This window comes from Rutilus rutilus, assembly GCF_951802725.1.
Source record: "Rutilus rutilus genome assembly, chromosome: 19".
Lineage (NCBI taxonomy): Eukaryota > Metazoa > Chordata > Actinopteri > Cypriniformes > Leuciscidae > Rutilus > Rutilus rutilus.
The window spans coordinates 12,546,364-12,574,353 of NC_140232.1; the positions used below are offsets into that span (position 1 = coordinate 12,546,364).

The following is a 27,990-nucleotide window of genomic DNA, read 5'->3' on the forward strand; positions in this document are numbered from 1 at the left end:
TTTCACATACAGACAACATTGTCAAAATGATCCCTGTGCACACGGATCTGCAAAAATGACTGAAGACACTATTATTCATGCCAGGCCAGTAGGTGGCGATGCCACTTTAAGAAACACTACGTTCCTACAGACTGAACAAGTAATACGCATGCGCAGGATGTTACAGTTTTTACAAATGTGTGTCTCTGTAGTTTACACAGACACAATAACGGCATCGTTTTAAAAAGTTTGCGTTTCCAGGTCCTCAAAACGACATTATGTAAATGAACGTTTTCTGTTTTTAGTGTGAAACGGTGTCATGTAAACGACCCAGCGGCTACCACCATAAAAGTAATTAAACAGATTCCTAAAACAATTCTAAACTTTTATTTTCTAACAAGAGTGAAAAGAAACAAAGGCAACATTTAAATGAAAATGTTTATACACAAACTCACGACAATGCGTGTCTGCAATACCAATAATAATAATAATAATATAATAAGAATTATTAGAACCCCAGCAACAATAGAAGATGGAAAAAAAGGGAGTTAAAGTGAGATTTTGTACAGTTCCGTGGAGAGGAAGAGGGGAAGAGAGCAGGTAGCTTAAAAGAGACAACAGTATCACTGAAAGGAAATGACAATGAAGACAGTAAAACTTAGAGGAAGAGGAAAAGAAAGAAAGGACTATGCAGTAACCTATCTTAGGAAAAGTAGCACCAGAACGTAAATGCCTTTGTTTTTTCCATCACACTTTCAAAATATTGTACTAGTTTTATTCACAATGTCGAGTCCCCCTGACAAAATGTGAGACTCGGTACAAAAAGAATACCGGTGTCATCATGGCAGCGATACCAGTCCTCTGATAAACGCCCCTCCTCTGCCTGGCCGTCAAGTGTGAGTGTGTGTGTGTGTGTGTGTGTGTGTGTGTGAATACCTGGACAAGTCGTATTATGCAGCACACGGCATTTGCGTTAAGAACAGTTTGGTACATCAATATTGTAAAGACAGCTTGACTGCAGGGCAAAACCCATTTTCTCCTTCCTCAAAGAGAACAGAGACCTGCAGCCCGCGTCAGTGAACTGTTCAGGATGAGGTGTGTGAACAGAGGCCAACGGGAAGAAAAACAGGAAAAAGTGCAGCGGTTAGTATGGTGGGGAGCGTCCATTTGATGGGTTGAAAAGAATAATTAATGTGAGCTTATTATGTGAGGAAATGAGCCTGAGCCCTGTGTTTTTCTGTCTCTGTGGTTCCCCTCTCAGTCGCCATCTGCCCCTCCACAGCTTCAGGAAAACATCACCAGATCTGCAAGACAACAGCAAGTCCGTTTGTTTCTGATAGTCCTCACGAATAAAGACGTGTGCTTGCAGTTTGATTTAGAGTGGGTACCTCTGTGTGGATTTGGGGGCGGTGTGTGACTGACGGGTCTTGTCTTCTTGCATTCAGAAGCCTCTGTGGATTTAGGCCCGCCTTCAGTTTTCTGGCTCTTTCTCTTCCTCTTGGTGTCCTTTGACTTGTTGCCACGACCTGAGCTTCTCTGCTCCTGCAGCTCAATCTGATTCACACACAAAAAAAGTAAAGTCTGATTATGAGGGATTATGCCCAAAATGGCAGCTAAAGAAGAAATTTCTTGTTGAGCAGCTTGAACATGATTTCAAAAGATTTACAAAGATCTACAATAGTGAATCCAACTCTGACAGCTATAGTGTTGCTTAACGCCGGGTACACACTGCACGGTTTTGAAAGTCGTTGGATCGTTACACGACGGATCGGCGACGGGGGTCACACATTACACATGGAAACTACGTTTCACAAACAAACCTACAGGAAATAACGTAAGATCATGCGCAAGACTGGATTTCTTCTTGTTAAAATGATGCACGCAAGAAGCTTGTGATCCAAGTGCACCGATTTGCATTCAAAAACACGCTAAATATCTCACGGGCATCAGCCCATCTCTCAAGAGCGCATCTTTGATCATACATAAGAAATTTGTCTGCGATTTCCACAAACCTGTCGGGGAGTGAAAATCAGGGCTAAAATCGAGCAGTGTGTACCCTGCAACAGTATGGCATGGTCACTGAAATTAAATATAGTAGTTTACAACATTGACAAAGGCACTTTCAAACACACAGCCTTCACAAAATGTCACATGACCTTTAAACAGAAAAATGCAGTTACAACAGGATTACTCATCTAATTGCAAATCAACTCCAATTTACCAGCTTAAGGAGTTTGACAGCCATAAAAGTGATCTATTATAACCTATGGCCAAAAGCGTTTTTTAAGTAACAAGGTTAGGACCAGGTCTGATATCACTAACAGTTGAGGGGCCAGTTGCATAAACACAGCCACTGTGTTAAAACGTTGTCTTAAGAACTAGTTTGACCAGCTAGCTACCAGTTATCCAAGGGGTAATCATTATTTCTTTTTGGATTCCAATCTCACTTTTTATGTAATGAACAAATTAGATGACTAACTTTTTAGTCTAAGACTGGTCATAACTTTTTTTTAAGATTAGTCTCATGTATCAGTTCACGAAACAGGCCAGGAAAGAGGAAAATAAAAGGAAAATATGAAAAGGAAATTAAATGAGAAAAGGGAAAAGGAAACAAAATGACAAGGAACAAAAGAAAACAATGGAACAAATTTATAAACTAAAGACAATTAATTGAAAGGAATAGGACAAGAAAAGGAAAAATAAAGAGAAGGTAAAAATAAGAACAGGAACATGAAGTGAAAGGATTAAGATAAGAAAGGGGCAAATAAATGGAAATAGTATAGAAATGGAAATGAAAAGAACAGGAAAAAGAAAATAATGAAAATATAGGGAAATGAAATAGAAAAGGAAAAATAAACAAATAGGAAAAGAAAGAGGAAATAAAATGTAAAGCTAAGAAAACGGGAAAGGAAAAAATGAATAGGAAAAGAATAAGAACAGGAAAAAGAAAACAAAGAAAAACAATTGACAGGAATAATAAAAGGAAAAAGAAATTAAAGGACAAATAAGAGTAAGAGCAGTTTTTTTCTTCTTGTAATTAGGAGTATTGAGTACATGCTTCACCTTCACAAATGAAATACTCAAAAGAACACATGCATTTAAAGAAAGGCCATTTTGAACGGCATTTCTATTATTTACACACTTTAAATCTAAATTTAAATCTATTCTTTTACAAGACCTGACTCTTTGTGATGTGTTAAAGTTATGCAAATGGTTAATTATTTGTATGACTACAAGTTTTTATTTCTCAAATAATAAAAGGCCAACAGAGCTTTTGCCGCAAAGTGAGCTAATATCACAAACTCTATATAATATAATATCTGTTTTTAACCTAGCCATTATACCCTGGACATTATATTCAGTTTTTTTTAACCTGAGCATTATAATAAGAAAATATAGCTGCAAGCAGCAATTATCGGGGCCAAGCGCAAGCAGACGACAAGACATGCCAACATGTCTGAAAGTGTCAGACCAACTGCAACAATGAGCAATTAAAGACATTTAAAGAGGATTTTAGGCAAAATGCCTGAAAAATCATAGAAACAATAATTAAAAATATGATTTGATGGATTATCACTTTCGACCAATAGGTGGCGCAGTTACAAAACTGATGTGATGTGGTCAGAGTGAAGTGACAATGACACATACAAAGATTGGTGTCAATATATCAAGGCATTGCAGAGATAAAGCCTTAATTATTGCTATTAGCATCATGCCTCAACTTTGCTGCTGCGCTATACGAAAACGGTTTCGTCTATCGACACGAAATCCATAAGTTTTAGTCGGCACGGTCTGGAGATGATACGATTCGATTTTGGTGAAAATCGGACAAACGGTCTAGGAGGAGTTCGAAAAAGTAGGTTTTGACTGAAAATCAAGATGGCGGACAGGAAGTTTGGCCAAATAAGGAAAACTTGGTATCTATGTTCTCGGCTTGACCCAAGAAATCTATTAAGACCCGTGGCATTTCAATAGCCAGATTTATTCAAAAGTTATTAGCCTTTTTGGAAATTTTGTTATAACTTTTGACCACTAGGTGGCGCTGTCTTGAAATATTTTGGTTGCCTTCAGGGGATGGTTCTGATGACACAATCTGAGTTTCGTAATATTACACCAATGCATTTGTTTAGTATAGCATTTTATTTCACAAAACTGTATTGAAGTCAATGGGAATTTCATATTTTGTTCAATTATAGCGCCACCAAGAGGCTCAGTCCCACAATTTTTTTTACGTGTCCTCAGAGTGAGCCCATACATATGTGTGTCAATTTTGGTGAAAATATCTCAATTCACTTCGGAGTTATAGACATTTATATGAAAAAACACGAAAAAAATGACTGACACATGACTTTGATTGGAAATTAGTACCCCTAAACATCAATATTTTCGCATTTGGGCATTGGCGTATAGCTATCGACCTATGTTTCCAAACTTCTGACGGTGGTTTCGTCTCGATCGGACTAGCAGTTTCGAAGATATAGCCAAATGTTTTTTAAGCGCTAAATCACAACGCTACACAAACCGTAAGGCGAAACCTAGCATGTTTGGTATCGTGGGACTCGGCAACGATTCAGGACTCTAATGAGATGAGTCGCGTGAAAATAAGTCGACCACTCCCAAAGTTATAAGCATTTGGGAAAAAAAATTCACCACTAGGTGGCGCTGTTTCGAAACTTCTCAGGTTCCTTCTGGACATCGTGATGATGACCAATCCCAAGTTTCATAACAATTCGTTCATGCGTTCATAAAATACAGCATTTTAGCACATAATTCAAAATGGCCGACAGCCAAAATGGCCGATATGGTAAAATTGGACATCAGTCGACTCGGCATGTTGCCCTGAATCTAACAAGACCAATTTTATGATTTTTGGACAAACTGTTCAGAAGTTATAAGCAAAAATAGCCATTTTTCATATCTCCGGACCAGTAGGTGGCGCTGCGCCGAAACGCAGCATGTAGCCTCAGGTCATGCTTGTGATGACATGTACCAATTTTGGTCTGAATCCGATAAAGCGTTGCGGAGATACAGCCCTACGACTGTTTTTGCAAGCGCTACATAAAATTTGTTCGAGCGTTATTCGAAAACGGTTTCACGAATCAATTTGAATTCCATAACTTTTTGTCAGCACTACCTGAAGATGATCTGGTTCAATTTTCGTGCAAATCGGACAAACCGTCTAGGACGAGTTCGAAAAAGTAGCTTTTTCAGCACATTCAAAATGGCGGCCATATTTATATGCCGGAAAATGACGTCATACGGTGCAATCGAATCGGCATGAGCTCAGGAATCAGAGAAAAAAAGATTTTTTTTGTTTGGCCTTACGCTTCAAAAGTTATTAGCAAAATAAAAGTGAAAGTTTGGACAGGTGGTGGCGCTAGAGGGAATGACTTAGAAACACCAAAATTGGTGTATTTAATGTTGGGACTGTCCTCTATCAGAATGTCAAACCAAAACAACTTTCCCGCAATCGGTTCTATGGGCTGCCATAGACTCCCAGTTGGAAGAAGGAAGAATAATAATAAATATAGCTGCAAGCAGCCATTACCGGGGCCAAGCAGAATAAGACGACAAGACATGCCAACATGTCTGAAAGTGTCAGACCAACTGCAACAATGAGCAATTAAAGACATTTAAAGAGGATTTTAGACGAAATGGCTGAAAAATCATAGAAACAGTCAATAAAAATATGATTTAATGCATTATCACTTTCGACCAATAGGTGGCGCAGTTACAAAACTGATGTGATGTGGTCAGAGTGAAGTGACAATGACACATACAAAGTTTGGTGTCAATATGTCAAGGCATTGCAGAGATAAAGCCTGAATAGTGCTATTAGCATCATGCCTCAAATTTGCTGCTGCGCTATACGAAAACAGTTCGGTCTATCCACACGAAATCCATAACTTTTAGTCGGCACGGTCTGGAGATGATACGATTCGATTTTGGTGAAAATCGGACAAACGGTCTAGGAGGAGTTCGAAAAAGTAGGTTTTGAATGAAAATCAAGATGGCGGACAGGAAGTTTGGCCAAATAAGGAAAACTTGGTATCTATGTTCTCGGCTTGACCCAAGGAATCTATTAAGACCAGTGGCATTTCAGTAGCCAGATTTATTCAAAAGTTATTAGCCTTTTTGGAAATGTTGTTATAACTTTTGACCACTAGGTGGCACTGTCTTGAAATATTTTGGGTACCTTCAGGGAATGGTGCTGATGGCACATTTTGAGTATCGTAATATTACACCAATGCATTTGTTTAGTATAGCATTTTATTTCACAAAACTGTATTGAAGTCAATGGGAATTTCATGTTTTGTTCTATTATAGCGCTACCAAGAGGCTGAGTCCCACCATTTTTTTTACATGTCCTCAGAGTGAGCTCGTACATATGTGTGTCGATTTTGGTGAAAATATCTCAATTCGCTTCGGAGTTATAGACATTTATATGAAAAAACACGTAAAAAATGACTGACACATGACTTTGATTGGAATTTACTACCCCTAAACATCAATATTTTTGCATTTGGGCATTGGCGTATAGCTATCGACCTATGTTTCCAAACTTCTGAAGGTGGTTTCGTCTCGATCGGACTAGCGGTTTCGAAGATATAGCCAAATGTTTTTTAAGCGCTAAATCACAACGCTACACAAACCGTAAGGCAAAACCTAGCATGTTTGGTATCGTGGGACTCGGCAACGATTCAGGACTCTAATGAGATGAGTCTTGTGAAAATAAGTCGACCACACCCAAAGTTATAAGCATTTGGGAAAAAAAATTCACCACTAGGTGGCACTGTTTCGAAACTTCTCAGGCTCCTTCAGGGCATCGTGCTGATGATCCATTACGAGTTTTGTAACGATACGTTCACGTGTTCATAAAATACAGCATTTTAGCACATAATTCAAAATGGCCGACAGCCAAAATGGCTGATCGGGGAAAATTGGATATCAGTCGACTCAGCATGATGCCCTGAATCTAACGAGACCACTTTTATGATTTTTGGACAAACCATTCAGAAGTTATAAGCAAAAATAGCCATTTTTCATATCTCCGGACCAGTAGGTGGCACTGCGCCGAAACACAGCATGTTGCCTCAGGTCATGGTTGTGATGAGATGTACCAAGTTTGGTCTGAATACGATAAACCGTTGCGGAGATAGAGCCCTACGACTGTTTTTGCAGGCGCTACGTAAAATTAGTTCGAGCGTTTCTCGAAAACGGTTTAACGAATCAATTTGAATTCCATAACTTTTGGTCAGCACTGCCTGAAGATGATCTGGTTCAATTTTCGTGCAAATCGGACAAACCATCTAGGACGAGTTCGAAAAAGTAGCTTTTAAGGACAATTCAAAATGGCGGCCATATTGTTATGACGAAAATGACGGCATAGGGTGCAATCGAATTGGCATGAGATCAGGAATAAGAGAAAAAAAGAATTTTGTTGATTGGACTTACGGTTCAAAAGTTATTAGCAAAATAAAAGTGAAATTTTGGACAGGTGGTGGCGCTAGAGGGAATGACTTAGACACACCAAAATTTGTGGATTTGATGTTGGGACTGTCCTCTATCAGAATGTCAAACCATTACAACTTTCCCGCAATCGGTTCTATGGGCTGCCATAGACTCCCAGTCGGAAGAAACGGAAGAATAATAATAATAATAGGAACGGGAACAGATACAATAGGTGCCTACGCACCTTCGGTGCTTGGCCCCTAATAATAGGAACGGGAACGGATACAATAGGTGCCTACGCACCTTCGGTGCTTGGCCCCTAATTATAACGCATGTTCTAACTCATCCTATTAACACTGAGGGAAACTAATAGCACCAGGGTCAGAACAAAAAGTGCATTTATGGTAGGGATGGGCATTTCAAGCAAAAATAATAGTCGCTGATCACTGGGAATTATTCGATTGTTATTCGAAAATAGCACCCCTTCACCATATGCTCACCGGTAAAACACGTTCCCTCAAATTCCGCTACGACATTAAATTTCTCTGTACTGTAGGCCTATACATGTAGCCATTAAAGAAAACGCATACAGTTTCATATGCATGTTTAAATAGTATAATTTTGACCACTTCATTAAGTTTTGTTTCGTAAAAAGCCTTTCTTTAAAGTGAATTCCATTTTGTATAAATTGTATCTTAATTTTAATCGATATTTCATCAACCATTTGCCTAGATTTAATAAATGAGAAGCAAATATAGCAGACAATAATCAGGACATGGAGGCGCCGGTGCGATCACTTGCATTGCTTGTGAATTGGAGCGTGTTTCATAAATGAACCGAAACTCAGCGTATAGGCTACTTCACAGGCATGAGAAATATATCTATAGAAAGCTTGAAATGTCTACTTTTAAACAAAACAATTAAAAACGAAAAAGAAACAGACTACTCTCTTATGTCATCCGTATAAAATGTTAATTTCTCTCTATAAGCGCATTCAGTACATTTGGACATTTTTGTGTACTTCTATTTATTAAACGTGTAGAATATAGGGCTGTGGCGGTGAAGGAATTTCCCTTGCGGTAACTTTGAGTGGTTCAATAGCATGATATGCAGTATTATCGCAGTTTATTTATTTGTTGCTATATAAATAAGTGTTACGATGTGTTTAGCATGCACAAAAACGAGAACATTTTCAGTAACCAATGTAACCGAAACTAAACAGCGTCTCTGCGCATTGAAGTGCGGTCACATTGTTACGGCAACGGACTGTCAGCGTTTTTCGAGCAAGTCATTAAACCGTTCATTCAACGAACAAGTTCAAAAACGCTGGTTCATTGATTAAAAGACAGATGGAATGAAACAAGATGTTAATTATTTTTAACTTTGAGCTCCACTTTTCAGCTGACCAGCAATGCGTCGCATGGGTAACGCTGAAGCTGATGCTTCACTTAATAGAGACCATGGCATTGACCAAATGCGTAACTCGCAGATTTTTTTCCCCCGCGGCTTCCTCGCGCTGTGGAATTCTGACCAGCGCTACCGCCAATTATGGTAATACCTTCAACGTTAAAAGGATGATACGACATATTTCGCTTTCCTTGGACACAGCAACCTTTTCACAAATATATGACTTGACCTCAAAGACAGACGCAGGTAATCGCACGCGCTCAGTCGATCTCTCTCATTCACTGTCTGTTTAGGCTTAAGTGCAAATCCACAAAGCCTCTGTACAAATCACCATGATAGACAGCCTTGTTATTATTAGCTTATTTAATACACATGGCACGAAGTTTAAAACAAGAAGGGTATAGCCTTATGAAAAAAGAAAATGCGAATATCGCAGTTGCTGCGGTTACTTGCATTCCTCTGCGGTTGGCCTGTCAGTACTACAATATTGCGGTTATCGCGACAGCCCTAGTAGAATACTTTCCAAACAGTTACATATAGTATTATAAATGTTATGTTCAGACGTTCATGATATAAAAAAATAAACATTAGAATAACTTTTAAAAAAGGAGTGAACATGGAGCAGTTTTTCCGTCAGTGGGAATTTCCAGGACCCAGAGTGGAGTGATTACAGAACGCTTACGAGTGGAGAGAGGAACGTGCTTTCGCTCCACTTCAGGCTTTGATCACACCCCCTCACCAGGTTGAATACACCTCGTCTTTCCTTAATTTAAGACCTATTCAAACTAAAAGTAAGACAATTATTACACTATTTGAGAAATGTAAGCCTATTTACGGCCTTAAAATTAAGAAAAGTGAATTCAAGACATTAAGGACAGGCGGGAACCCTGCAATTGACGGAAATCCGTCGTAAAATCGCTGCAATTAACGGAAATTCGTCGTAAAATCGCTGCAATTGACGGAAATCCGTCGTAAAATCGCTGCAATTAACGGAAATTCGTCGTCGCAACGGAGAACTTTAATCCCTGTAGACTGCTTACAAATATAACAATTATGAGGTAACAAAAATGGTCCTCACAGCACAAATCTGGTGATCTGAAACTCTCTTCCCTCACCTGTATGAGTGTGTGCAGAGCATCATGGGGCGGCTGTGATGCTGCCTGTAGGATCCTGTAAATGGTGTGTGTCTGGTCAAGGGTGACCTCTAGCAGGTCCCCTTCTAGCTGAAGCTCCTCTAGCTGTTCTCTAGTGGATGTGCTCAGCTCGATCACCGGCCCTTTTAGACACGACACTAGTGACGACAGAGACTCCACCCCTGACAAGAGAGAAGAGCAAATGGGTTAAAATTGAATTTAAGCAGTTTGATTACTCATATCAGGGAGGCTAGTGAACAAACAAACAAACCTGTAACATCATGAGTGCTTGACTTCCTGGCAATTCCATTCTCACAGCCAGACTGGACAGGAAGACGAAAAAAAAAAAAGTTGTACAAATATGTTTGTATGTTTACATTTGTTTGATTTCATGAATGTTACAACTGCACCCCCTTACCGATGTGCCATTGGCAGCCTTCTCTTCACTCTTTTTTGGCGAGTTAACATCCTCCGTCAGATCGATAACTCCATCTTCCGTTTCCTCAGAGTCAGACAGCACAATTACAGCATCCCCGTTCCATTTCTTTTTCTCCACTGGTTCTTCCTCTTTTATACTGACCATTTCCTCCTTCACTTGTTGTACACTCTCTAGCGCCCTCTGTACTTCTGGAGTGTCTAGTGCCTGTTTGGCTCGACCCTGCCAGTTAATGGCTCTCTCTGTAAGACACTGTAACGCCTCTCCCTCTGGCAGGCGTACAGGTAACCTCTGCAGTGCCACCAGCAGGGCTAGAATGGTTTCTAGCCGTGGCCGCCGGGATCGTTGGCACCGCGGACAGAGGAAACGTGTGTTCCAGTCCCACCAGCAGAGGGGCTTTGTTAGATGTGTGTCGGAGGAGCCCAGCAGTGGTGGAAAGGGCACACAACCTCCGTGGAACCAGTCTTTGCACAGATGGCACCGGTGAAGCAAGGGGTTGGGCGGACCATTGCACACGCATACTGATTGGCTAGGGTTGAGGGAAGGGGTGGAGCCACCATTCAGCAGTACAGGACTGTCTGAGTCGAGGGGCGTATCTGTCTCCATAGAGTCACTCTGTTTCCTTTCCATCTTGATGCCGTTCTGGTCACCGTTTGCTCCTTTTTCCACACCGGGTTTAGTTAAATTAACCTGCTGAAGACGAAGAAGGGCCTCTTTCTCCAGACGCTCCCCCTCTTTGAATGCCATCACCTGATATTGATAACGTAAGACACATAAATATGCAAAACTCAGGTTACAATGCGATTGGGAAAAAATATAATTATCTAGGCAGTGTTCCAAAACCTAGTAAGCATCTTTGAGTCAAAAGTATACATACTTAAGGCTTCCTTGCACACGAAGTTCGAAATTTCCACACGTTAAAAAATAAATACGACCTCATGTTGTGTCAATCACGTTTACACACTGACTCCGGAAATTTCGTCCGTCATAAATTTCGGATCGGGTTAGATTTTCTGCGTCTTTCGCATCCGTAGCAAGCACTTTGAGAGGTCTTTTGACAATTCAGAGCCACCGTATGACGCATTCAAAAATCTTGGACCTTTAGTCTTAAATTATGGCCAAAACTAGGCATCTTTGGAGGCAGGACAGTTAAGTTACTAACCTTTTAGAACAGCCTTTGCATCTGAAGTGTACTTATGCCTTAAAATACTACCTCTGTAGCCAGCTCACTAGGTTTCAGAACAGAATTTTGGCCATACACAGAGTCAGACAAACTGGTAGTCAGATGTATGAACACACTCAAAAGGTAACAGTAACTCACGATAGCTCCTGGGTCTCGAAGGTCCTGAGCAGTGAGACCTAATACATTGACATCAGAATCTGCTTCTGTACCCAATGAGTTCTCCTCCCTCTTCTTGCTCTTCTCAACACATGGGCACAACACCTGCACAGAGGTGAGGGGTAAAACATTGTGGTGTAAAACTAAATAATGACTATTTTTGATGTAAGAAACCTTGAATAACATGATTACAGAGACAAAGGTTTAGACGGCGCCTTTTAAGGAGGAATTAAGGCCCTTGTATACTTCACACCAGTTCGTTCTTCAATTCCACTTGATGTCATTTTGAACAAAATCAGGCCAAAACAAAGTTTGTTTCAGTTTGCCAAAGCAAACTTTCTGGAAAAAAGTTCGCTCCACTACCATTGGTCCATGAAGATTAGGTAGGTGTGCTCTGGGGCTCCACTTTATTTATTTATTAATAAATATTTCTTTATTCTGTTCAGTCCGTTTAGGTCAGACACCTGTGAGTAAAAATAGTATCACACACGAGAGCTGCTTTATAGTAGAAATTGAAAGTTGTAATTCTAATTGAAAGCAACACTGAAAATGTTTTTCATATTTAATACTGTAAAGCTGTTGCTTTAAAGCAATCTACTGTATAAAGTGCTCTATAAATAAATGTGACGACTGGAGCGCCAAATTGCAGTGCAGGTGCAAACACATCCACATCCTCAGATGCTTTCTTAAATCCACAACGAAAACGAGAGGAAAGTGCGCAGCACAAATTTACATATTCATCTAAATGCCATTCCCAGCAATGTAGGCGGGGTGTTCGCTAAAAATATACCATTTCTCAGGTATTTCAAACTGCTTTTCATCCCAAAGCAAAGAACGAAAAGAACTTTGCCATGAATATATCAGGGCGTTTAGAAAGCATCAGTGTGTTCACCTCTAGCAGACTGTGCTGGCTGTTCTTCTTCAGGAAGGTTTTGCTGGCTTTCTCTCGCCATGAGTGAGCGCTGGCCACCTGCAGCTCCAGCTGCTTCAGCTCCTCCATCTTCACTGGCAGGTCCCGCCCAATGGCCACCAAACCCTCCAGGTCATCCAGACACGGGTAGTGCTCGCCGTTCTTCTCCGCAAGAGATTAGAGACAGAAGAGACATTCACACTTGGGTCACAACCTTGGGACAACCCTGAATGGCCAAATCATATTGATTTACCATTATTCGCAACATCAATTCCAGTTTATCAGAATAGGTTAAATAATTCTAACCTGAATTTCCTCTAGATCCGTGACCCAAGCGCGAGCTCGGCTTAAGCAGGCCTGCAGGGACAGGATGTTGGGCAGCTGCACTGGTATTAGCTGAGCCTCGTTCACGATGGCCTCCAGCGTCGACAGATGGTGTTTCTGCCTGCTCGCAAGAGACAATTGAGAGATGAAAATGGAGGCTGTATTGGTGTGGTGACACATTGCACCCCTCTCTTGAACCATCTCACCTGTCCTCCAGACAGATCTGTGCCTTCTCCTCCCAGCGCTCTGCTATAGTCAGTAGCTCTTGCAGTTCAGCCATGGCAGTCTCCACCGATATGCTCTGTGGTACGTTACAACCCGCCTCCATCAAGTTCCTCAGCACAGCTAGAGTCACCTCGCTCCCCTCTGGCCCTAATGTTCTCCTGACCTCTCCCAGCCAGCGACCCTGCTCCTGAAGCCCGCTCAGGAGCTCACATGCCGGGGCAATAACGGGCAACGACGCTCCCTCCTCCAGCAAGGCCTGGATCTCGCCAGCCGGGGGCAGAGGAGAGTCCTGCTTCCACTCGCCCTTGGCGCTGTTAACTAGAGCTTGAGCACGGGAATCAAACTCCTCTATCTTCTGCAATAACGCCTAGAAAAGACAAGATGTGGTTACACTGATGGCTAATGCATGCGGTTGACACCTATTAGGTTAATGTGTTATATGACATCTTTAGCCTATTTCCCCTCCTTACCTGCACTTCCTCCTGCGGTTTCATAACACAGGGCAGGTTCTGCATGGTGTCCACCAACGTCCTCAGCTCCTCCAGACTCATTCTACTGCTCTGGCTGTTGCTGAGGAGCTCTGTGCTTCTGCTCTCACACTTGTTTATGTCTGTGAGGACAGTGTTGAGGCGCTGGAGCAGCTCATTATTGGGGAACTTCTTGTCAGCTGCCTCTTCTTTTAGAACCTCCAGTTCTTTAATGTCTGAAGAGAGAAGAAAAACATGCATTTGGGTTTTAGGCTTTTTAAGCAATGAATTTGCATGACTTTTCCAGTTGTTCATTATTTAATAGGCAGAAACTGTGAGTAAATCAGTATATAAAAAAAAAGATCCTAATATTTAATCCTAATCCTATATTTTTTTTACTCACAATTTCTACCTATTAAAAAAACTTAGAACTTGGCATAACTAGAAACAAGTATATTCATTATCAACATGACTATGTTTTAAGATTTTATTAAGTAACATGATTTTTCCAGGTCTAGAAATCACACTTTTAAAATTAGTCTCTAATCATATATCCAGGGTTTTCAAGACCCTGGTTCATCAAAGAAAACAAACAAACAAAGTTGTTGAGGGGGTGAATTAAAAAATATATATATACACATCAAGATTTTTAGTTGTTTTAGCTTGTTTCAATACTGGTTTTGTATATTTTAAATAATTTTAAGTCTTCTTGAGACTTAGACTTGAGACTATGCACTTGGACGTTTGCTCCAGGTTCCTGGTTGAGATCCACTGGTTTAAGACTACATAATGGTGGACTTTGACATTCCCAGTCGAACTAATAAAAACTATTTGCAAATGCAGAGAGATAGTTGCCAAAGGGAATGCAGTTACCTATTTTGTTGCCTTCTTCCTGTTCTAGAGCTTCCTTCACTCGGTTGGCCCATGAGTCAAAAGACTCAGCGCGAACTTTCAGCCGATGCAACATGGCCAAGAGTTCGTCCAGAGTATAGCGATACCTATAGAGAGGAGGGACCGAGAGCACATAAGACACTCTGGATACCAAGAATGTCATTAGTAAGAACTCACAGACAGGCACGGTACTGGTTTACCTGAGGTAGAGTTTTTCACTGGGGCAAGAGCAGAGGTCCTGTGCATGGTAGAGGCAGACAAGACGCTCAGGGCAGTTCGAACATGCCAGGGCTGAGAGGAAGCAGGTGGTTTTACATTTGTCACACTGCCTTTCATCATCAGGCAGTAACTCGAAGGCCTCCCTTTCAGCTTCCTTAATACCCTGAGAGATGACGCCACAGTACAAACACCAGCAACTTAATTTATTTGTGCGTGTTTGTGAGTGATGGCGGTTTTGATCAAAGAGCAGCTGTCAGGTGTACTTATGCATCATGACTATTGGTCTGATTCAAAACCTAGCAAGATGCTAACTTATTTTGGACAGGTTAATTATAAACAATGCAGGAGCATTTTAACAAAAACATTATAAGGTGAATAAACTGAAGACAGACAGACAATTATGCAACCATTTCCTCATGAACAGCACAAAACAGAACTTATTATTAATATTTTTAAACTACCTATTTACTATGGAAAAACATCTGTTAAAATGAACCAGATTAACTAAATAGTTTATAAACAAAAACTATGGTTAATTTATTAAAATCTAATGTTATTTATTATAGTATAATATTTCATTTTGAATGATCTTATTATACTTAATTATTGTATTTTTAATAATATTTGTATGAATGTTTTTATAAAACTCTTAGATCAGTGGTAGACTTCCGTCACTCTGCTGTGCTTTACTTCCTGTTGTATATTTTTATACTCTATTCAAATCTCTAGATCTTTTTTTGATATTTGTAGCCAATCAGTCTCCTTGCCCAGATGTTTTCCCTCATTCTGCAAACAAATCATCCCACTTACCCTTTCAAGCAGGCTTTTGCGTAGTTTTCTCTCCTCTTGTACAATGATGAACATCTCCCTGTGTGTGGCGGCAGCCAGGTTCAGATCCAGCTTCTCTGGGCAGGCCGCCATCTTGCAGGTGAGTTCCTCATGAGAGAACACACAGTAGCGCCTCAGCCGCCGGTAATGCTCGATACACGAGCGCCCTGTGGGCAGCTAGCACAGAGACAGGAAGAGCAACAGCCTCAGTGACACACATCTGGTAAAGTATATTTAAAAGGTAGTTCTTTAAAGATCTAAATCAAGGCGTAGTTATGCGTGTTGTATTTCATTACCCAGTCTGCAGTGCAGAAGTTGACTGCTTCTGCAAAGTTATATCCCTGATTGAAACCGCTGTGATAAGCTCGTGGAAAAGTGATGACGAACTCCCCAGCACACTGATTAGTCCGAACCACCTGTCAATCAAAATATGTATTACAGCCAATTAATAGTTTTTATATGAGATCACACCCTTATAAGAACACCCAGCTGGAGGGCAAAACAAGGCTTTCCTTCATTGCCCACAAGTTATTTTTAACAGGTTTGTATTGAGCACTAATGTAGTAAGACAGTGATATTAAAAGACTAAATTCAATATACACCTTATTAATGCGTACTATGTACAGGAAAGCAGACGAACCTAGAAATATAAGCGTAGTGCACAGTTTCTTGTTAAGCGTTTTTAAATAGAAAACCATTATAAAGAAAGACCTCAACCATATAGCGTGTTTCATGTGAATTTTTAGTGATTGAAATACTGCAGCGGATGCTTAATATGGATCACACCAAACTTGCATTTTGCTCACATATTTTTGTTTCTCTACTATTGAGAGGTGATCTAAATATTTGTTGCTCGTAACAGATGGAAAACTGACAGCTTTGTGCTGCAGTTCTATGGATGTTTTGTCTCCACGTCAGTCACCTGACTGAAAACAATGAATTGAGATCAGTGTTTTGAACGGCCATTCACACAAAACATGACATTTAGTATATATATATATATATATATATATATATATATCCTTTTTTCCCTCTTCAGCACACACACACACAAACATACACACACATATATATATATATATATATATATATACATATATATATATATATATATACATACACACACACACACATATATATATATATATATATATATATATACATACATACATACATACATACTGACAGGCCATCATGAAGCAGCCCTAAAATATCAACTTACCAAAAATAGCTTTTATAGAATTTCATTGGGTTTTTTCAGGTCTCATGACACATTCTTAAATTAGTGGCTTAATAATACAAACTCATTACCTTAAATACACTAATGATAATGAGTATGTGTGTGTTACAAACCGGCACTCCGTGACTCATGAGTATATTCGGGTTCATGATGGTGACAAGCTGGTGGAGCAGGTCTGGCTGACACTCAAAGAGCTCAGGTGTGAGTTTCTTCATCACCTCCTCTAACTTCTCTGCAGATGATGATGGCACACCATACCATGTTTTGGGCTCACCCCTAAAAAAGAGAAATTGACAATACACACAAACGTGGTCACTAAACATGCCTTCCCAACCAATTTTACTATTAAAAGAGAAGACAAAGAAGTATAAGTGCAATATTTTAGGAAAGTCTTTGCAAATAAACGAAGAACTGAGTTCTAAAACTGTCTTCAATGTCACATGATCCTTTAGAAATTATTCCAATATGTTGATTTGTTGCTCAAGAAACATTTATTATCATCAATGTTAAAAACAGTTGTGCTGCTTAATATTTTTGTGGATATTTTTTCAGGATTCTTTGATGATTAGAAAAGAACAGCATTTATTTGAAATATAAATAATTATTAAAATGTTGCTGTCACTTTTGATCAATTTAATGTGTCACTGCTGAATAAAAATCTCAATTCCTTAAAATTGTATTGACCTCAAACATTTGAACAGTAGTGTATCATGTTAAAGTGTTTATAAAACCGTGTACATTTACCAGTGCTGCTCCATTGAAGGAGCCGAAAGATGCTACATAGTATATTACATAAAAGCCTCTTTATGCATTACCAGTGTAAATAGTTGATAGAGTAACTCCAGTGATCCTCTATGTGCCAACAGAAAGCGGAGAAAACCATGCCCACATACAGCCATGGCACCTTCATGCCCGAGATATCTGCATTAATGTGGCACAATACTGACTGCTCCAACACTGGCATAACGTTCAGATTCCAGCCGCTGCGGGCATATTTCTGCAATAGGAACAGGATGGAGAGCTTAATTTGCTCTTCTTGACCAAAACATTGAAAAATGAAAAGGGGAAATTTTTTTTTACAAACCTCTTCCTCGTCTGTCAAGTGTCTCTTGCCGTTGTTAACGGGAAAACCACTACCAAATTCCTTTGAGTGAATGTCTGCACCATATTCTACAGTAACATCCTCTTCAATACTACTAACTAATCTCCAAAACTCCTTTTCAACCAGCTCTGTGGGAACCATCTAAAAAAAACACACACAGATAAGTAAAGGACCAATTTAGTGTCAATGAAATGACTTATACTTGTGCATTGTGTCTGTGTGGTCTCAAGATTGAGTAAGGTGAGGGAGAAACACTCACATGAACAGGCATGTTGAAGTAGTCGGCTTTAAAAGTGTCGGCCATCTCACCGAAGCTCTGTAACGTATACTCTCGCGTGGCCTGCTCGAAACCAAATGCCTCTGCTGGCTTTTTACACTCCTACACAGAGAAAACACACATTTAACTGTGATTACTATACCAAGAACAATAAGCAGCAACAAAAAATAGATCAACAGTCACTTAAAAAGCTTAAACTTAAACATATGCAATTGCCCAAAATAGCCCTACTTTCGGTAGTATTTTATCTACCGAAACATCCTGTATAACACTAGAATAAAGCAAGTTTCATTTCCATCTGGTCTCTCTCACCTCTGCTATACATTTGGGACAGCGCCAGTTGCCCTTGGGTGGGTCTGTGAGAGGAGGTATCAGGCAGAACGTGTGATAATTATCATCGCACCCATCACAGAGCAGCAACTTCTCGTCCTCGTCCCCGCGTCCGCACATCCGACACACAAACGAGTCCATCTGCCAGAGATTTCAGTTAGTGCATGCAAAAGATCACATTCTTTAGTCTAAAGATAGTCAAATCAAACATGTTGGTTTATCTTAAAATAACATCTGGGTCAGATTGGAAATGATCTAAATTATCACTGCTGTTGGTGCAAAAGACATATGAATGACATACTTGGCACACACTAGGTAGGATTACATATACTAATTTGTCACATATTTGTTTACATGTGTAGTACATGTATTCCAAAAAACACTTCAGCACAGTCGCTGCATTCAGAACTGGATAAAAACAAGTGCAATAATGTCACGGGACCAACCATGAGTTTGACTCATTTTTGCCTTGCTGTCAGCGTTCTTTTTAGATGCGTCAGAAAAGCTTTTTAAGCAAATATATAGTAAATATCCTTCACTGACCAGTTTGTAAGATGTAAATATAAACATTTTTACTTTCATAAGACATAAAACATATGTAAACATACACAATACAAGGTATTTTTGAATTCTAATAAGAAATTAGTCAGATTCAAGTGTTTACATGGTTAATTTTTTACTACACAACCCCATCCAATCAGTTCCAAATTTAAATTGGATCTAGGCTTTTGAGTCCGATTCCACCATCAATCCAATAACTAAAAGATTATTTGCTTTCATGATGTACATATAGTCACTGATTCATGTCTCAGAAGCACAAAAGTACTCTCAAACTTACAAACTGTGAGCTATTGAGGTTGCGTCGGAGTCTCATGGTCATCTTAGTGCAGGGTTCATCGCCGGGTTCATTCGAATCGCCGATGTGACTTTTGTCATCATCAACATCCTCCTTGACGATGAGATTTGGGGGTGGTGGAGGAATGTCTGGATCTGATTTCGTGACCGGCGTCTCTCCTGGTTCATCCTTCACAGATGCAGATGCAACACTGTCCCGCACTATTACCGTCTGCGGCAGTTCATCTAAAGAAAGGGTTTAATAACTGCATATGCACATTTATAAAAACATAACCATATATTAAGGAACTACATTTCAGTCGAGCTATTCCTATAATTATGTCATGATCACTAAAATGTGTGTGCATCAAAACTGCAGACACAAACCTTTCTTTCGCGTCTTGTCTCGAGCTACAAGACCCAGCCCCATCATTTTAGGTCCAGCCCCATAGATCTGTAGTTTTTTCAGCTCAGGGTTCTTCTCTATGTCTTCTTCTGTAGGCTCCGGCTAATGGGTGCAAGTGAAAGACTGTAAGTGAACTACAGTGACAGAGGTGACGAAATATCTCAGAGGGTTTTCCTTAAGTTAACCCTATCTTTAATCACTAAAAGCCACAGTATAAAGCTTGTTTAGGATGGAACGTGACTTCCACTAAACACAGCTTTTTCCATGAGGGATCCTTGATTGTTCATGCTATCAGGCTATTAATGTTCCGCTACTATTCTCATTGTGGTAAAGCATCAGAAAGATTGGCAAAATAGTTTTTCTCCATTTTTCTTAAATAAGTCTTCAAATAATTTGTTGATCAAACTGATTGAAGACCACAGATTTATCGATATAAAGCAAAAATGGTTGAGACAGCACTGCAGACCGATAAAGCAAAAGCAAACATGCATAAAGTTAGTTTTGTGCCAGACTTGATTGCTATGAAGAGGAAAAAAAACAATTATTCGTTTAAACAATTAATACTGAATGGCATTTCTAAACGGCTAAGTCTGTTATGAAATGACCGACTGCTGAAAGGGCTGGGCAATAAAGCGATGTCTTTATTCAGGTTCAAAATGTATCTCTATATTTAAAAAGGTGAAATACTCTACAATATATTTCAGTCAAAGGAACACCAAAAAGCCCATGTTGCCAAACACATTCAAAAGTATAATACAAGTGAAAAAATCTAAATCTACATAAATCGACAATAAGTTTTCCACACTGATTTTCCCTAAACAAAACAGCAATATTCACATACATATTTATACCTAAACAGCTAACAAACTAAATTTTAACCACAAAAAAAATGCCGCACAGGGACTTGAGTTCTAAAACTCTTAATTGAAAAGAACTATTTAAATTATTAATGAAAAATAATTTAATGTACCAATTTTAAGTTTAAACAAGATGCCATTAAAACAACTTAAAGTTCTCATATTTTGAAAAACTTGTCAATATTGATTATGTGACTTAATGTTTATATCAGTAAAATCACAGCAAATATATCATACATATTTATAATATCACCCAGCCCTAACTGCTAAATGCCTTAAGTACGCAGAAGCACATGAATATAAGCAGCGTTATGACCAGATTAACGTGTCACGTCAATCAGTGTTTCCCTTAATGTTCCGTTCCTGAAACCGGTGTCATCTTAAAGCAAAAAAGTTAAAACAACTCATTTTAAACTAGCTGCAAGATGAACAATATGAACCAGCCATTGAGAGAACAGCAGTGATAACATGTTATTGCATATCATAGATTAGAAGTAATATGCAGGCCAAAGAGGGGCAACCAGTCCACCACCAGAGGAAATGTAAGCAAGCCAGCATTGCTAAAAGTGTGGCAAGACAAGCGAAGTGAAATGTGAAAGATGACTGACAGACACTGAGGAAGATGGGATGGATGCACAAAGAGATAAGCAAAAGCAAGAGCTGAAAGAAAAGAAACAAGAGTGAATGACAGCAAGAGGCCGAACAAGGGGTTTTTGAGAGCATGAGGAAACATTAGCAAAGGAGAAAGAAAGTGAGGAATAGGGAGGATAGGAAAGAACAGAGGGAGCGAGAGAGAGAGCGAGGCAGTACCGAGGAGATGTTCTGAGAGCCAGTTGTAAGAGGGTGGTGAGTTGGATCCTCTGGACCCTGCATGGGGAGACAACAACCAAAACAAAATGGATTCCAGAGAGAGACAGAAGGAAAAAACAACAACCATGTGCGACAGGACAGAGTCAATCTGGGGATAGTAACGTATTAAAAATGTGTGTTTTTTTTTTTTAAGTCTGAGGTGATTTAAATTTCAGACAAAATATTAAGGGAAAAATCAAGTCAGCGTATGTGAAAATGTACAACTTCTTTGTTGTATTTGCACATGATTGTTCAAAGGATAACAAACAACCATTTATTTAAAATAACCTGAAAAATATTACATGTATACCAGTGAAAAGTTTGGACACACCTACACGTTATTTATTATGATTATATTTGACACATTTTTAAATAACAGTAGAAAGTCTAAGAGTTTTCACTATGAAATAGCACGAGTATATCAAAACTATGATGTATTGGAGCTTCTTTGACAGCCCTGAACACTCTGGACATTCTCTCACACAACTTTATGAGGTGTGTCCTGTGATGATTTTATATTTTATTAAAAAGTACCTATGTTGGACACTTTCCATGCACTACGCAGTGTCCCAAATACCTGTTATAAAATAAATAAGTTACATTTTTAAAGAAATTAATATGTACACAACTTTTATTTGTCTACAAAACTCATTTGAAACATTCAAGCAAAAGGCTTTACTTCAAAAGTTCAGATCTGGAAAAAAATTATGTTAAGTGTGTCCAACTTTTTCCTGGTAGGTTGTTGTAGTTCTTTTTCATGTTTGAACTAGGACGTAAACCAACAGACCAACTGGTTTAGACAAAATATTAAGAGGGGAATGGTCATTCAAGTAATGGGGGGCAATCTCATGAAACAATTACAATTGTTTAGTGAATCAGAAATTAGTGTGGGAACCACAAAAGGTTCTCTCTCAACTCTAAACCTATGAAGATGTCTGCAGCTGATACTACAGATAAGTTTATTATCACTAATGCTATGAATCCATTGACCACGCTAATGTAATGGGCAGGCAAATTAAAAAGCCAAACACCCGCAAAATAAATGCTCGGAAAATGCTGAATCAATGGAAATTATAGGGATGAGAATTGCATTAATATGTAATGAAAATGTATGGTTATGGCCAATGGTTTTAAAGAGACAAAGCGTAATGACAAATGAAAAGCAGAAAGTGATAGAAAGAAGAGAGAGAAGGATGAGGGCAAGATGGACACAATGCTTTTTTTTTTTTTAAGCACAGGAAGCAAAGCATGCTGGGAAGCGCCTTGAGAGCATGGTCAGTGCTGATCCAAAAGCGATCATACATCTCATAAAAGCACATATTTGGATGGATCCATTAAGCCCTGGACAGTTATACATCCATTAAAAGGAAAAGATTAAAGTCATCAGTATGCAAGTTAAGATTACTAAAAATAAGATTACACTAGTAACTAACTCTTTGTTAATAGAGCAAACTGTAAATGCAAACACTGATTTTGACATAAGTGATATAAATTACATTTATTTGTTAAGGTTACACATTAAATGATGCTGTTTTTAAAATCACTGCACTGTTTATCATCAAATACTTTTGTCACTTAAATGACAAAATTAGCTAATGAAGAGATCATTTTATGTCACAATAAAATTACATAACATACAAGCAACAGTTCAATGACGACAAAATTTTCAAAGTTAACATGCGCAAACCCGAAACATCACTCACCTCAGGCTGAAGACGATTGGCTCGTCGCCCATAGCTTGTAATCTTGGATGGCGGGACTGATTGGCGGAGAGGAATGGAGTGTGGTTTGTATTCCCGGTCAATCTCATCACTGTCATACGGCCTGGGTTTACATGGCTGGATATGCCGAACACATACGCGTCAACCTTACACTCACAATAAGGGCTGTACGTCTTTTACGACCACATTTATGTGAACCATATTCTGGCCCATTCACACCAAGAACAATAACTATAAATAACCATTTATAAACTATCCTCAGCATCTCCACTTACTTTTTGGGGGATGTCGTGGTCTAATGGTTAGAGAGTCAGACTGGTAACCCAAAGGTTGAGGCTCAATACCACCAGGAAATGACTGAGGTATCCTTGAGCAAGGCACCTAACCCCCAATCACTCCCCGGGCGCCACAGCAAAAATGTCTGCCCACTGCTCCGGGTGTGTGTGTCCATGGTTTGCAGAGTGCGTGTTTGTGTTCACTACTCACTACTCCTAATGTGTGTGCACTAATTTGGGTTAACATACTTGGCCTTCACATGTCACTATAACAATAACTATATTAGCGTCCACACCAGCGGATGACATAGTTGTTTATTCTAAGTGCGCAGCGGTTTTATAGTCTGCCGCGTTAAATGCTTAAGGCGAGCTCTTTAAAACAGAAAGGATTCTGATTGGAAAAGAATTGTTCTGCAAACTGTGATTCCAACGGTACCATTTCTCTGTGCCGTTATCGTTGTGGTGTAGACTCTTCAATTCCTTTATAATTTATAAAGATTTTTAGATCTACATCCTCATCGGTATTTCTATAGTTATCATCCTTGTTGTGAACAGGCCTTAAAGATTTATATTTTGTAAAAGACATTTACCTGCACCACAGAATATTCCTGTGCACATATTAAGCATATTCAAATAAACTTGCACATGCACAATTCTTTCTGTGATTCTCTTCCGTTATGTTGGACAGTAGACAAATAACAACATATGTAGGTTATAACTCTTCTTTTAATGACTGTAAAAATAAAATAATCGATAGCTTTATTTTTCACAACTGCCCTAAGCAAACGGAATTACCTTTGTTTGAACATGCGCTGAAATAAATGAATGTTTAGTTACAGAAGGCGTTTCAAATGAGGCATTTACCCAAAATTCAGATCAAAACAGGCATGTTATTCAGGTTAATGTATATACCTAACGCTCACATTATCAAATTCTGAATATTAGAATATCTGTGTGCATGTAAACACTTTCAAAGAAACATTATTTTACTGTAGCTCTTACATAATGCAAAATGTGCACATATTTTCATATAACAGCCACAAAAAAAGGTCAAACACTGTACCGGTAAACTGGCTCCAGACTGGAACATCTCAAATGGATAGACGATCCTCTCATAGTGGGACCTTAGGAGAGAGCCAATGTTTTTGCCAGGAGGATAACCGAGCTTCTGTGCCACGCGTGCCCAGCGTCTCTCCTTGCTCACTGCCTCGAAACCTCCTTCCTCTGTCACAATCTACCACACAGGACATACAGCATGTAAGTTATGGACTTACATCAATGCCAACCTTCATGTCTTTCCAGTTTATGCTGTTTTAAAGATCAATGATATACTTAGGCCCATCTTGTTTTCCTATTATCAATCAAATTACTTTAAACAAATCTGTCAATTCCATAAAAGACTGCAGTATTGACCTTGGCCAAGCTGAACAGATCTAGAATACGTCGTTCTATGTTGGGGATCTTCAGGGATGATCCCTGGATCTCCCAGAACTTGGCAATTCTGTCCAGATAATTGAGCTTCACTCTTGTCTCAGCCTGAGAAAAACAAACAAAACAAAAAACAGATGTGTTTCACTGCTTAGTCAACATAAGAACATGTGGGTCATGCTTCATGGAGTAAGACGGGTAGGTGATGAGTTCAACAGGAAGCAGCTCTGACCTCAAGCTCGTTGAGCCTTTGAATACGTGGAGTGAAATGGAAACTGTCCACCTCCACAGCAAATGGTGGCTGCCAGTCCTGTAATAGAAAGAAAAGTCAGTTTACATGTGAATATTTTCATGACATAACTATAAAGGGATTGTTCACCCAAAAAAGAAAATTCAGCAGCACACAAATGATGATATCCCAAACAGTTTTATTGACCGTTGACTTCTATTCTACAGGCTAAAAACTCTTTTCAAAATAGCTCCTCAGAATACAGTCTTGTATTGCAGGTTTGCAACAATATATCTTCAACAGAATTTACTTTTTGTGGGTGAAATATCCCTTTAAGCAGGTAGAAAAATAACTATCACATAGTAGAAGAAAAAAGAAAAAGCGTGAAATGATTACGGGAGGTGGGCGAATCTTGCATATTCCAGACTTTTCTGCTATTGGGCGGATTTTGGCGATATATCCCAGTGGATCTGCAAACTCCTCCCATGACGGTTCAAACACTGGACATTCCGGCGGCGGAACAAACTCCTCCCCTCCATCCATCGCTCTGAAAACAAACACTTCAAGTTAAAAGGAAATGCACAAGTTCACTTAAATCAAACACTGTATCTTCTAAATCAACAGCAAATACAATTGCATTGGCCTTCAACACAAGCAGAATTAATTTCTGTATAAAACAATCATACATCATTCTTGCTGTTACACTGAAATGAACGTGACATTTTACTGAAATCATTTTATTATTGAGGTCGAATTGTTTTTTATTCACTGTGACACATTTTTCAGCAGTTTTTGCTAATTCATGTTTTTAAACAACACAATTATCCATGAAAACTTTTGACATGTATAATTAAAGGTTCAGAGTACACCATCGCTAGATCCATATATAATACCAGCTCAGAAGCAAATGTGTCTAAATTAAAGTACATAAACGTGGCGGAACAGGTTTTGCATCTATTAAAGTAAAGTTAGGGGATGATGCATCCACTGAACGAATCAAAGTTTAGCAGACAAAGGAAAAAGTCCTTCCACAAGTACACTGGTCGAAGGAACTGGAGAACAGAAACTAATTTCTTAGAAGCACATATAGAAATGCACCTTATTTCATTTCTATTCTGAAACATCATTTCTAACTTAAGAAATCCCCTGCTTTTGACCTTGTCTTCCTCTAATCTCAGACCAGACAAAATGGGGGAGGGAGTGAAACATTGCTCATTTAGGCCTTGCCAGGAAAACATAAATAGCCTGCATATCACCAAAACTGTGCCGTATAAAACAGGAAAATGCCTTATATGACACAGGCCTTTCATTTAGTACTACTTACAAAACCTTGTTTATACTGGTATCTTCCATGTTATGAAAAAGACAACAAAAACGGATCACGTGACAAAAACGGTTCACACTTCATTTCCCAAGCTAAAACCGATGACATTAACTTCTCGTTTTAACGGGTTAATCCTGATAAATGAATAACATGAATATATGTAATAAAAAGAACAGGGTCTCCATCGGTCTTGCTCAAATGATGTCCCACTCAGATTACATAAAGTTTAGCCATTTAAATCAAATAGATGTTTTTGACAATGGCGTGACAGACGCCAAACGTTAGTTATAAATAAAATAATGGTGGCAGTGGCTGTCTCTCAAAACATAGTTAGCTGTCTACCTAGACAAAAGACATTAGACTTAGACAAAAACACATTAAAGGGGCATATATAACGGTTAAAACTGCTTTCTAGGGTACACAGCACACCAGGGTTTGAAAGACAGTCATATATAATCCCAAATTTCCTGTAGCTTTAGCCTGCTAACCGGCCTCAACTCGCGTGAGATTCGAGAAAAGCTTTTAAATTCACTGATAATAGTAAAAAGACCAAAAGAATGTGGTGAATGGACACTTTTTAGACGTATCTGTGAAAATTATGTGTACTTGGGATTTGCTTAGAAAGCAGTTTTATAGAAGTAGCTGGTTAGCTGTCCGGCTAATGATCAAAACAATAAAGCCTCACCATCCGTGTGTAGCAGTTAAGCAAGTTAGACCCACAACAAATCCAACAAACGATTAATTTGACGTTAAAGGTAAAACGAACCTCAACATATCCCAAAGTATGAAGACTTAAATAGATTACAAATCCAGTACGAGGGCCAAACACAAGGACTCAACCCCAAGGAATGGCTGAGTTGTGGAAACGCACACCAGGTGGAGATACTTAACTTGTCTTGGGTCGCAGGTAACGTTATGATGTGCGACATTTAAATGGACAATCTGATCGTCTATACCAGGTAAAACATAAACACTTGCGCTAAATCGATATAAATTTAGCCATCAGTGCAGTTAATCTGAACAACACAGTCTTACATTTTTTTTTGCACTTGATCTGAGTTCTTCTTATTCTTCGGTGTCGCCTGAGCCGGTGTGTTTTATTATTTGTGTCTTTCGGGGTCTTGTATGATGATGATCACGGGGTCTATTGTTCGGCAGAGGGTCAGTCTCTGGGTGGCAGTGGCTCTGCGGCCTCCTCGATCAGCCCATCCCAGCACACACACTCTCATACACTCTCATACACACACTCTCTCGGTCGGTTAGAGGGATGATGATCGCCGAGATCTTCTTTTCTACTGACTCCAGAACGTCCCGCGTAAGTTGACGTTTTCTTTATAATAACCACTTCGAGCGCGTGCGCAAAATACACGTTTCCAATGTTTTCTTTCCTCGGCACTTATCCACAGTTCATCCTGTCTGAACTACACGCCATCTTGGTTTCATCACGACCTAAGCACAACTCTCTCAAGATCCATTGATCTCAATTGGGAAAACACGCACTTGACTGG

The 27,990-nt window shown here is 39.3% G+C and overlaps 1 protein-coding gene across 4 annotated transcripts; it reads right to left on the bottom strand.

The window, feature by feature from the left end:
- Window positions 1–351: 351 nt before the first annotated feature.
- Window positions 352–27,990, bottom strand: kdm5c (lysine demethylase 5C). 4 transcript variants are annotated; one of them, XM_084390357.1, is made up of 28 exons: window positions 27,518–27,990; window positions 25,555–25,705; window positions 25,162–25,239; window positions 24,915–25,037; window positions 24,565–24,735; window positions 23,209–23,343; window positions 21,467–21,523; window positions 19,781–19,901; window positions 19,398–19,639; window positions 18,542–18,700; window positions 18,212–18,331; window positions 17,935–18,093; window positions 17,666–17,847; window positions 16,964–17,126; window positions 15,907–16,026; window positions 15,593–15,787; window positions 14,764–14,945; window positions 14,546–14,670; window positions 13,676–13,908; window positions 13,187–13,572; window positions 12,963–13,101; window positions 12,639–12,818; window positions 11,729–11,851; window positions 10,390–11,157; window positions 10,243–10,294; window positions 9,954–10,153; window positions 1,368–1,533; window positions 352–1,283 (listed from the first exon to the last, which is right to left on the bottom strand). In XM_084390357.1, exons 2-28 carry the CDS (start codon window positions 25,699–25,701, stop codon window positions 1,264–1,266), a joined length of 4,746 nt encoding a protein of 1,581 aa, XP_084246483.1. In that variant the 5' UTR covers window positions 25,702–25,705; window positions 27,518–27,990; the 3' UTR covers window positions 352–1,263. The 4 variants fall into 4 exon arrangements, with proteins under 4 accessions (XP_084246483.1, XP_084246484.1, XP_084246481.1 ...); XM_084390358.1 differs by lacking the exon at window positions 21,467–21,523 and having other exon boundaries at window positions 27,518–27,948; XM_084390355.1 differs by having other exon boundaries at window positions 17,666–18,093; window positions 27,518–27,939.